The following is a 12,733-nucleotide window of genomic DNA, read 5'->3' on the forward strand; positions in this document are numbered from 1 at the left end:
TTTCAAGGTTATTTCTAGAACGCTAGTGACTCGAGTAAAATCCTTATTTAAAATAAAATTTAGGTCAAAATACGAATTTTTTTTCTTACTGTAAGCACCTTAAAAATGATGAATTTTGTATTCTGAGCATGTCCTGAAAAATCAATAGAATGTCACTGAAGGTAATAAAAAAAAAACCAAGATTAAAGATTGTTTCTAAAATCTTTTAGACATACAAATATAATAGAGAAAAAGATCTATAAATTCTATGACTAATACTAGAATTACAATTGAATATTTTTATGCTTTGCAAGAATCGAAAATACCATCTCAAAATTTAAAGAACAGAATATTTCGCTAGTTTGATATCACGTTTAAGACCTAATAGTAATTTAGTAGCGTGTTCATATATTATTCGTTCCGGGCGTCGAGATGACAGCCAATCACGGACTTCCATCTGGCTCAAACTATGGTTGCTCAGTCGACGTATATAAAGAGCTATGATAACACCATAGTAACATTGAAGAGTAAAATCTTTTCATTTTCGGTTTCAAATAAATATTGCTTGTAGAAAATAAATCGATCAAAATTTTATAAAGTAAATTTTATACATTTAAAAATGTATTTATTTTACTTTTTTACAATTTTCGCTCTGACAAATCAGGCATTAGCAGAAATTTTTATTGAAGAAAAATTTACTGACGGTAAGAAAAAGTTAAAAGAGAAATTTTTCTGATATATTCAACTTGATTACGTGGTATATAACATAGAATTCGTTGCTGGCTTTATTCATAATTTTAGTAGAGTGGCAAACAATTTTTTCGTAAAATATTATTGACTTTGGGTGGAAACAATCGAATATGCTCTATTAATAATTTTTAGGTATTTTACTTCGCCGAAATTTTTCATGATCAAATCAATTTATAACATAAATTGTTCAATTTTTCAATGAAATATTAACTTATTTTCAACCCTATAATGCCTAAACCCTTTTTTGCCATGCTTAAAACAATATCTATTTTGAAACTCACTTATTTGGTTAGAAATAAATTTGATTTTACTATCTTATAATTGGACATATGTTTTGAACATATTAAGTCTATGGGAGTTTTTAAGTTCAAAAATAATCAAAATTTTTTTACATCATTTTTAGAAAATAATCACTTATCTTAAATGTGATTGAATAAAAAAAATATAACAATTGTTTATTGCTTCACTTAGAGGTATTAATTTTGTTAGTTGATCTATAAGAAAACTTTCCTTTTTTTTCTAAAAAATATATTCTTACATGAAAAGTTAGTATCAATGATAAAAAAATATTCTAACTCTTAGGTATGGTTTTACAAATATATACTATGACTAAATGAAATAAAACATCAAAGTTATTGATTATTTAAAAATTTTTTTATAAGTTGAATAGAAAAAAAAACAAAGTAAGTTTAGTAAAACCAAAAATCAATACTTGATCCTTTCCAATGCAGTATATGATGTTGTCTTCAAAATATGATTTTTTTTAATTACACATATTTTAAAACCTTTTGTTAAATATTTAAATATAAATCTTGATAATATTTGAAAATCCTTCAATTATTTCAGTTTTGGCATTTTAATGCTTAAATTATTTAAATATTGAATTTTACATACCTCCTGTATTAGTGAAATAAAACAATGAAATTTTGTAGATAAATGAAAACATTAATTTAAATATATTGTTAAACATTGTTCACTTTTCTAATTTTATGTCAACAATAGAATTTTAAAATTTTTAAAAAGGTTTAGTTTTAGTTCAACTTAAAAGTGGATACCTTTTGACATATGATTTAAATTTGTTTTTCTATTCATGAATGCAATTTTATTATTATATTTTGTTTAAAAATTTTTTAAAGTGTAAAGCTAATCAATTTTATTTTTTGCAAATGGTTTGTATTTTAAAATTTAAACAATTTATAGGAATTTTTCTAACTACTTGATGTGCTTTTGAAATGCCCCAATTCTCTATTCCATTTAAATTTTAATTATTTGAATTGACAATAATTTAATATTTAGATATGTTTCAAGGTCTTGACAACTTTTACCACTTTGTCATTCTCTTGTATTTTTTTTTTCATATAAATATTAAAAGTTAAATTTTTGAATCTTTATAATCATGATTGCGACAGTTTATGAACATGTTTTTTGTTTGTTTTTATATACTATTATAATTGGTTTTCAAAAACAGTTTCATTTTTATAAATTGATGAACAAATTAGTGTTCATTACAAAAAATGTTATAAATTTGCAAATATAGCAAAAAGAACTTGTTCAAATTTCACAGACTTTTCTAAACATAACTATGAAAATACACTTAAAATTGTAAAATTGTTATTGGAGGAAATATTAGTTCAGTTGGAGATATTACACTAAACAAAAATTTTGAAAAATATTATAGCCATGTGTACTTTTACTTAACTTTTTTTGCTATTAAAAAAGTAATGAGTAGTTTTGTGCAGACACTTTACCAAACTTTTAATTGACTGTTGGCTAGAGTCTTGAAGTTACAAAATAACCAGGATAAGCTCAATGAAATAATCATTTTTTGGATTAGAGTACTTTTATTGGTTTTATGAATATGAAATAAATATATTTCAGTATGATTTAACATTTTTTTTATTATTAAGAGTAAGCATAATATACATTACAAAGCAAGAACTGTTGTCAAACAAATAACAATCATGCTTATAAAAAGATATTTTTTTAAATGCATTTTCAAAGCTATATGTTGTAAATGCCTTATAAGTCATTAATTGGTATAACTTTTGTAAATTTTGAAATTACATTAGAACATAAAAAGCTCGTTGGATCAGTCTTGTCTCTTATAATATTAGACCAATTGATTTCCATATTTCTAATATCAAATTAATATTTTAACTTAATTTTTTAACTTTTTTATTCAAATTTCTATTGATCAAGCATCAAAATTTTTATAAATCCGTTTAATTAAGGGCTTATATACATCTTAAACTCAAACGTTTTTTATTGAATTTTTGAATAGGATTTTTTCTCCCCTATTCAATGCCTTTTTTGTATACTTTATGTGTTATCATTTTTCTTCCTTTGTGTTTTCTGGCGAGTAGTGTTTTTGGCCACCTGTCGTAATTTTTAGAGGATACTGGTTGAGTTTTAGCACCAAGGTCGCGTACACTTCTTCAGAACATCAATGCTTACGGCCACTACTACGGGTGAGACAATTGAGCTCATAGATCATTCTCAAAACGTACTTTTATGACTTAAATTTCGGCAAAAATGAAAAATGAAAAAAAATGTGTGCTTAACTGTTTTATGCAGAGCAATTTGCATATTCGATCGTCTCACCCGTAGTAGTGGCCGTAAGCATTGATGTTCTGAACAAGTGTACGGGACCTGGTGCTAAAGATCCAAAGGTATTCTCAGAAAATTACGACAGATGATCAAAAACAATACTCGTCAGAAAACGCAAAAAAAGAAAAATTTTAACACGTAAAGTATACGAAAAAGGCTCACGGAAACAGCTCTATCTCAGAGCAAAATTAAAATTTTGGAGTTTCGAAAATTGCAATAAAAAAATTAGGAAAAATCATACTCAAAACTTGAATTAAAAAAATTTTGAGTTTAAGGTATATATAAGCCTTCAAGTTTTAATAACTTCTGTTTTTAATGACATTTCCTTAAATTGTTTTGTTTTAAAAGTCAATTTGCCCTCATTAAAAAGGTTTTATAACAGCTTTTTTTTGAGCTGCTGTGAGGCATTAAATTATAATATTTTCTTCAGGGAATAATTTGTATTTTCAATATTTCTTTAAACGAGATACAGAGAAAATATTAGAAATCGATAACGCGATTAGCTTAGTCGATTTTCAATCTCATATGAGCCTTTCATACGTGAATAGCTTAAATATACTTAAACTTTAGAAGACCGGAAATCCAATATATTGGCACACCCCCTAATGGACACTTTACCCATGATCGATCAATGATTTGATACATTTTATGTCAGTTTTCTATGGATGATGCGACCTCTGAAATCTCGGCCCTCTAGAGGTAAAGGGGGTTCAGGGGTCTTAGAGGGGGACGCAGTCGGACGCGAGAAGTTCCTATATTTACAGGTCGGTAAAGTTAGCCCCCAAATTTTTAAAAGGTCCATTTTCACCATTCTTATGGATATCTCTCGTTTGCACAAAAAATCTTGATGAACTGCAAAATCTCACGACTGCGCGTCAGAAAATTGTCCAATTTTCGAAATGAGTACTGAAATTAAAACACTAAAGAAAATTTAGCTTATTTTTTATTTTGATGTACTTTTGAACATAATTAAGCAAGGAGTCGATTGTTCGTCGAACGTGCAAATGATTGGAAAAATATAAAAGTGTCGTGTAGAACTATACCACAATCATATTGCCAATAGGGTCAGCTGAAATTGCTACTTACCTTCTGTTTTTTGGATCTGACATTGTGATGTCATTAGGGCAAAATGACCGTCTAAAATTGTTTTTGCCACCGCAAAAAATTACTATGTTTATTTTTATGCATTACCTTTATTTCTATAATATAAATGGTATTAAATTATATAAAGCCCGTTTTTTTATTATAAAACATATTATTACATTGTTTGTGAATAATTTATTTGAAATTTGTTACAGATTCTTGGAAAGAGAATTGGGTTCAGTCAGAACATGAAGGTCAAGAGTATGGAAAATTCGTTTTAAGCCATGGTAAATTCTGGAATGACGAGTCACTAGATAAAGGTAACGTATTTTTTGGATGGAAAGAAATTTATTTTTATGTATTCCAACATTTTTTTAAACATTTTTCATTCCTTTATATTAAAATTGTATTGCTTTATAAGCAATAAAACATTTAATAAAATTGGTGTGAATATGCTCCAAGTTATTTAATATACTTTTATTTCAGGCTTACAAACATCTCAAGATGCCAAGTTCTACGCTATTAGTAGAAAATTTGATTCATTCAGTAATGAAAATAAACCACTTGTTATCCAATATTCTGTAAAACATGAACAGAATATCGATTGTGGTGGTGGTTACATTAAAGTATTTGATTGCTCTTTGAATCCGAAAGATTTGCATGGCGAAACACCCTACCTAATGATGTTTGGTAAGTTTATTTAAAATTATTCTTAAAGAGCTCCCAAATCCGAAATTCTCATGCACCTTCGATATTTGATATGATTAAATATAACGATCTTTGAAAAAAAATCTCTAGTCACCATATTATAAAACAAATTTTTTTTATTCTAAAAGAAAAAATGTCTCAATAATATCGATTTAAAATAATGTCATAGATAATAAAATCATAAAATATAAATATTGGGCTATTCAATTCGATAGCAATTTGAATGTTCAAGTAGGTCCTTGTTAGTTGAATGAATTTTACAGATTCGCTAGTATCATATCGATTAAATCGTTAAATCTTCTACAGAAAATGTAATGATAGGCTAAAGCAATGAATACCTAACTGTTAAAAAAAGATACATTAATCTTTCCAAACCACAGTATCTTACACTATTTTATTGTCTTATAGGACCGGATATTTGCGGACCTGGAACTAAAAAAGTACATGTTATTTTGAACTACAAGGGTAAAAACTTGATGGTAAATAAGAACATTCGTTGCAAAGATGATGTCTTTACCCATCTTTACACTTTGATTATCACGCCTGATAACACGTACGAGGTGAGTTTAATATCATTATTGTTGAAAAAAAACCCTAAAAATATAGTGAAGAAAATGATCTCCATGCTAATAGTTTCCATAATGTTTAATGCTCAATTTATTGAAAATCGTGTGTATGTCCGTATATAACCCGTAGCGAGACATTCTTCTAATATATATTATAATGCGTATTTTTTTATGAGTCAGCATTATACATTTTTGAAAATCATTAGATACTTTTTTCTTTTGATTGAATCAATTATTAACAGATGCATGGCGTTAAAAACAAAGACCATGAAAACACAATTATAGTAAAATATAAGTAGTACCATGATTGTTACTTCACGCTTATTTTTAAATTTCATATCTTTGTTAATAATTGAAAAACAAAAATAGTCTAGTATTTTCAGATATTACAGTGCAAATTTTACAAATGTTTTGCGTGAGAAATACGCCTTGATTTTGTACATTTTTTTTCATTAATAATACTTATTTTTCGAATAATGTTAATAATGAGAGGATTCATATTCACGCTTCTTAGAAAAATGTCAACTTTTAATTAATCTTGAATCGAAATGAACTGTAGATTTTTATGCTAGTTAACCTATTTGCAAAAAAATCGAGATTTCTTTTTGTTCGAATTAATTAAAATAATTGGAAGCATTTTGTCCACAAAAATTTTACTAATACTTCACGTTTATCGCATATGAATTATCTTTAATTCTTTTAAAGTAATTTAACTTGATTACTATTCAGGAACTAAATTTATCATCAAAATGTTTTATATTGAAAATAAAACTTTGTTGCAAAACTGGGATACTGAACAACTCATCGTACAATGAAATTGTATACTTTCTTAATAATAAATATCACATTTGTGTTAGGTTCTTATCGACAATGAGAAGGTCGAATCTGGAAAATTAGAAGAAGATTGGGATTTCTTGCCTCCTAAAAAAATAAAGGATCCATCAGTTTCCAAGCCAACTGACTGGGAAGATGAAGCTACTATTCCAGATCCTGAAGATAAAAAACCAGCTGACTGGGATAAACCTGAACATATTCACGATCCTGAAGCTGCAAAACCGGAAGATTGGGATGATGAAATGGATGGTGAATGGGAAGCTCCTATGATTGACAATCCAGAATTTAAGGTAATTTTTAAATTGATTATTATTTTTTTAATCAAAATTTTTTTAAATTACCCTTGATGGTCTGAAAAAATTAAAAAAAAAAAAAATTAAAAAAATTAAAAATGAATAAAATATCGTAATTATGCAATTGTAGTTTTAAAATCTATAATTTGAGCATTTATGTTAACTCTTATTAATTCAAACACTAATCAAAAGAGCAAGTTGCCGATCCATCTTAATGGAACTTAGCAATACAAATGGATTTTCTCTTTCGGTAAAAAAGGATAAAAAATTCTTTTCATGATTTTTTAAATTTTTTGTTTCGGTAACCGATAAATTCTAACAATATCATGAAGGGCCTTTTCTCTACAAATAGATGCATTAAATTAAATCATTAAAATCAATTTACCTTGAGTAAATTAAAAAGTATTTAAGGCGAATTCAAATTAAAAAACTGCCGTTCAAAACTCTATGCGACAAATGCGCAATTTAACGGTGTCCGAAAAAAAGAAAATTTACAAGACTCGTCTAATTTTTATTCATTGTAACTGACCTGCAATTTTTTCGGAAGCTCAACAGAAAACTTAATCAAATTTCAAATTCATATGAATTTAAAAAAATTGATGATTCTTTGATATACTCTTAATTTTTTTCATTTTCTATACGTTTTTATAAATATTTGTACTGATTATTTTATTATTATGCAGAATTACGATTTTTTCTTAAATGTATTTATTTAAATAAAGTCAATATTTTTATTCAGAAAGAAATTTTTTTTTAGGGTGAATGGAAACCTAAACAAATAAGCAATCCTAACTACAAAGGGCCATGGGTTCATCCAGAAATTGACAACCCGGAATATTCTCCAGATCAGAATTTGTACCTAAAAAAAGAAATTTGCGCTGTAGGTTTCGATTTATGGCAGGTCAAATCTGGAAGTATATTCGACAATATACTCATTACCGATGACGTCGATTATGCAAAACAAGTCGGAAAAACCATTTTGGAATCTACAATTGTAAGTTTGAAGAAATGAAATTGGATACAATATGACTACAATTTATAGTAGCAATTATTGCACGATGGGTTATCTTTTAAGTTTTTCTTTAGTTTATCAGATTTGATTGAAATCATTTATAGAAAAGTCAGTAAAATTATCGAAAATTCTCTGTCTTACAGCACGATTAGGTTTTTAGGACATTATTAGTAGTATGCTAAAATCGCTAATTTTCTACTAGTTATTAGTTTTGTAGGAAAGCGATTTACTGAAAAATTATACTTAAAAATATTTTTTCTCTTATTTTTTCTCTTAAAAGCCTGAAAATTAATATTAAAGATTTTTTTCACTGAGTGGGAGCAAGAAATTTTTGCTCATATTATTACGTACTTCGAAAAACGGCTGAGTACTTGTAGTAAACTTAATTAAAAAATTGAATGCATTGAAATGGAAGTTTTCGAATAATAGCAAGATAACAAGATAAAACTCTCATAATTATGAGCTTACTAATTCTCTAAAGTTACATAGACTTTGTATTGAATAGTACCAAATTCATAGGTACTTATAATAACCTATTTTCTATTTAAGATGACTGAAGATTTTAATCACGCAAAGAGTTACTCAAAACTATCTTCAAATTGATTTTTTAACTACGTTTTTTTTATCTGACAACAGTTGATAACTCGAAATTTTTTCGGCTATCGAATGCCAACTTTTTAAATTCTAATATTCTTTGAGAAGTACTAATGGTAGTATAGTAAGAATTCAATATAATAATTCAAAAGGATTCGCGTTCGAAGACCGAAAAAATGTTGCGGCATTTACTGTTGTCTTAAAACTTTCTATTCTCTCGGCTTCGCTTCGGCCGCTTATTTCACGTACCCTGGGACTTTTCTGTTTTTCCCGGCCTAGTGCAGCAATATACGATTAAGCTGTTAACCTCGTTCCACTCAATTACCAAAATTAATTCATATTGAATGTAACACCAGCTTTCGAAAGAATGAATAAAACATTTTTTTTACAGGAAGGAGAAAAGAAAATGAAAGAAAAACAAGAATTAGAGGCCAAAAAAGATGGTGAAAATGAAGACACGTCAAAATCTGATGACTCAATGGATGATTCTGATATTGGTGGAGATGATCTATTAAATAATAATTTACCAGATACAGAAGTACGTTTATCATTTATATTATTTTTAGTTTTAATGTTAATAATAACAAGGAGACCACTTTACTGTTGGAACTTCAATTTCTTAAGAATATTTTTCTTCTTTTATGAATCAGGCCGTGTATATATATATGGGTCAAAATAATACTTTTTTACAAAACCGTGCGCACGTATGTCACCGATCTTGACGCGCTTTTGGTATGTTATAGTACATGGTAAAAAGGTCCCAAAAAAAAATTTTTAGACCCCCTCCCCCCTCCTACCCCCCACTTCCGGTATAAACGTCCATTTTCGATCTATATTTTTTCTGAGGACATGAAGCAAGTAAAAAATCTGAAAAAATTCATAAAAATACTTTTCCACAATCCAAACAACCTTGAATTTTTTCAGATTTTTTGAGTGCTTCAGGCCTTCAGAAAAAATTATTGAAAATTTCAAAAATCGAGATACGGCGGTATGAGCCGATGTAGTACTCGGAAATTTTTTCAGTTATTTTTCGCATTAAAAAACATAACCTCAATTTTTTTCAGATTTTTTCAGATTACCTAACGCACCTTTTGAAGCCAAAAACCGATTTTTTTGACGAAAATAATTTTTTTAGGACAGTACGGAGCCTCGAAAAATCTGAAAAAAATTTTTTCTTGTTTTTTTCATCAAAATACGTAATCTCAAATTTTTTCAGATTTTTTAATTGAAGGCGATAGCTTCTAGGGCCGAAAAATGCTATTTTTAACAAAAAATGGTTCCTAGAACCCGATGGTTCCGGTGAAAAAATTTGAAAATATTTTTTTTGAATTCCTTGTCAAATTTTAATAAATTTTGACCGTTTCAAAAGTTCGATTGAAGCTTCCTAGCTCATTTTAGAGCATCAAACGAGTTTTATCATTCCTTAATGTCTTCAGAAACGTCTTCAGATATTTTGCACTAATCTTTGTCCTGCTCTAAAATGAGCTAGGAAGCTTCAATCGAACTTTTGAAACGGTCAAAATTTATTAAAATTTGACAAGGAATTCAAAAAAAATATTTTCAAATTTTTTCACCGGAACCATCGGGTTCTAGGAACCATTTTTTGTTAAAAATAGCATTTTTCGGCCCTAGAAGCTATCGCCTTCAATTAAAAAATCTGAAAAAATTTGAGATTACGTATTTTGATGAAAAAAACAAGAAAAAATTTTTTTCAGATTTTTCGAGGCTCCGTACTGTCCTAAAAAAATTATTTTCGTCAAAAAAATCGGTTTTTGGCTTCAAAAGGTGCGTTAGGTAATCTGAAAAAATCTGAAAAAAATTGAGGTTATGTTTTTTAATGCGAAAAATAACTGAAAAAATTTCCGAGTACTACATCGGCTCATACCGCCGTATCTCGATTTTTGAAATTTTCAATGATTTTATCTGAAGGCCTGAAGCACTCAAAAAATCTGAAAAAATTCAAGGTTGTTTGGATTGTGGAAAAGTATTTTTATGAATTTTTTCAGATTTTTTACTTGCTTCATGTCCTCAGAAAAAATATAGATCGAAAATGGACGTTTATACCGGAAGTGGGGGGTAGGAGGGGGGAGGGGGTCTAAAAATTTTTTTTTGGGACCTTTTTACCATGTACTATAACATACCAAAAGCGCGTCAAGATCGGTGACATACGTGCGCACGGTTTTGTAAAAAAGTATTATTTTGACCCATATATATATATACCTAATTTAATCTTATCTGATTCGTAACTTATCGTAACTTAACGCGTAAAAAATATATTGCTTTAAAACGGGTCTTATCCGTTAATTAAAAAAAAAGCAGAGTATATATTTTGTGGTTAATCTTTAAATAAGTTGGAAGACTTCAATTTCTGGAAGGCATGTGGTCTCTTTGTTAGTTTAGTGAATAATATTTAAAAAACGCATTTGGAGTTAGTTCAGAAGTTACTTTTCTTACTTTTTTTAGTTAACTTTCTTATCCCTTTTAAATTTTATTTGAAACTTAATTTTTGTTTCAAATGAACAACTGTATTTCCACGTGAAAATCCGGATGCAAATCTACATCGAATAAAGTGGATTCACATAGATGCAATGTATCTTTTCATGTGGACTTAACCGTTGATTTTTCAAAAAATGGATAGTTCAATACATTCGTAGTTTTTCACGTAGAAATCTAGCTTTTTCTACCTGAAAATCTATAATTAAATCAAACTGAAACTTTTTAAAAAGTCCACGTTAACGTAGGAAAAATTTACTTTTTTCAATATGGATTTCTACTTGAAAATCCAGCTGTTTAATTATTTTAAGCAGTGTCCAAATCAAACGTACGAATTTTTAGAAGTACCTATAAGACTTTATTAAAATTTATAATGAATCAGGAAGTGAGGTAACGAATTGGTTCGATAGACATATTTAATATTACATCTTATGAAGAGAAACCAGTAAATAATTTTTTTGCTACATACAAGGAGATTCCGCAGTTAAAGTACTGGAGAAGAAAATTTATTAAAATTTTAAAAAAAGTTTCTTTATTACGTCAATGAAAATCAGTAAAAGTTTCAAAACATTTCAGAGCCTATTATCTGAGATTTAAATAATAAAAAATCATTCATAAATTTAACACGATTTCTTATGGTTATCAGGTTGAGTTTTTTACATTTCTTAAAACCTGTTATTCCCGCGCGTAAAATTAAATATAAAAACTGATAGCTTATATAATATTAATAGTTTAAAGCGTATGTAATGAATGTAAAAGTGAAAAGTTTTTAAGGTCAAGATTTTTTGCTTATCGGGAAACTAATTTCTCATTAAACAAGAATTTCTTTATTACTACATATGTGTTCGTTAAATAGATAACAGATTGCCCACTGCTAATACTGCGGAACTTCCTCAAATAGTAGTATAATCTATAAAATTCAATTAAAATTTTTAATTAATGTTTTTTTCAACAATTTTTTTAGGAGCATGATGAGCTATAAGAACATTTTTTATCAACGCTTCAAATTTCAACGTAAACAAATATCAACCAACGCAATTGAAAGAGGAAAATTTTAAAACGTTTTCAAGTAGGAATGGCTATTATTTTCAAATTTCTACAGACAATAATCTTAATCCACCACTTTATGTAAAAATCTGTAAAGATGAAGGTTGTATTCGAAATATAAAACCATCTTTGTAAAGTAGATTCTTTCATTAAAATTTTTTTATGTCTTAAAGATAATGTAAGATGAAATTTCGTAATAAATGTCTTTTTTTCAACAATGTCTCAATTTCATTTACAAAAAAATTATTCTAAAAATGAATTTTTATTGTTTGTAGATTATTAATACCTAATTGCACTTTTCAATTTCAAACTTTTTTAACTAAAATATTGATGCTCGTTTTAAATCTATAAACACTCAATAATTCTAGTCTCTGACCATTCAAGACTTTCTTTAGAAAATTATCATGGACTTTTTGATTGGTGGCTCAAGTTTCTTTAATTTTCAAAGATTCAACTTTTTTCAGATTACTTTTATAATATGATGGTAATAAATTTTTTCTAGAACTATAATATAAAAAAAGATAAAGGAAAATGTAGTTTCTGCCTATAAGAATATAAGTAAATTCGAATAACTTACCCGCTTCATACTTTCCGATTAAGTTTCGATTGAGAGTGCTGAGGCCTCGCCAGCGGCTTCGACTTACCAACTCTACTCAATTTACCGACGAATTTGTTTTTATTTAAAATCTTTCGATTCAATTTTTAATACTTTTGAGTTAATGTGAGTTTTAGTAGTGAAATGCCTATCAACTTTTTTTAAGTTAAAA

At 27.8% G+C, this 12,733-nt stretch overlaps 1 protein-coding gene across 1 annotated transcript; it reads left to right on the forward strand.

Moving 5' to 3' along the window:
• The first annotated feature begins 439 nt into the window (after positions 1-439).
• LOC106657669 (calreticulin) lies at positions 440-12,181 on the forward strand. The gene is made up of 8 exons (XM_014379290.2): positions 440-683; positions 4,635-4,739; positions 4,906-5,109; positions 5,536-5,687; positions 6,551-6,817; positions 7,578-7,814; positions 8,818-8,964; positions 11,884-12,181. Exons 1-8 carry the CDS (start codon positions 599-601, stop codon positions 11,899-11,901), a joined length of 1,215 nt encoding a protein of 404 aa, XP_014234776.1. The 5' UTR covers positions 440-598; the 3' UTR covers positions 11,902-12,181.
• The last annotated feature ends 552 nt before the right edge of the window (positions 12,182-12,733 follow it).

Source organism: Trichogramma pretiosum, unplaced genomic scaffold (genome assembly GCF_000599845.2).
Source record: "Trichogramma pretiosum strain Unisexual culture from Peru unplaced genomic scaffold, Tpre_2.0 scaffold71, whole genome shotgun sequence".
Lineage (NCBI taxonomy): Eukaryota > Metazoa > Arthropoda > Insecta > Hymenoptera > Trichogrammatidae > Trichogramma > Trichogramma pretiosum.

Excerpts from the sequence above, each read along its gene's own strand:
- LOC106657669 (XM_014379290.2), top strand. The coding sequence starts at position 599 with ATGTATTTATTTTACTTTTTTACAATTTTCGCTCTGACAAATCAGGCA. Across the intron at positions 684-4,634 it reads TGAAGAAAAATTTACTGACG|ATTCTTGGAAAGAGAATTGG; the intron begins GTAAGAAAAAGT and ends AATTTGTTACAG. Across the intron at positions 4,740-4,905 it reads TGACGAGTCACTAGATAAAG|GCTTACAAACATCTCAAGAT; the intron begins GTAACGTATTTT and ends CTTTTATTTCAG.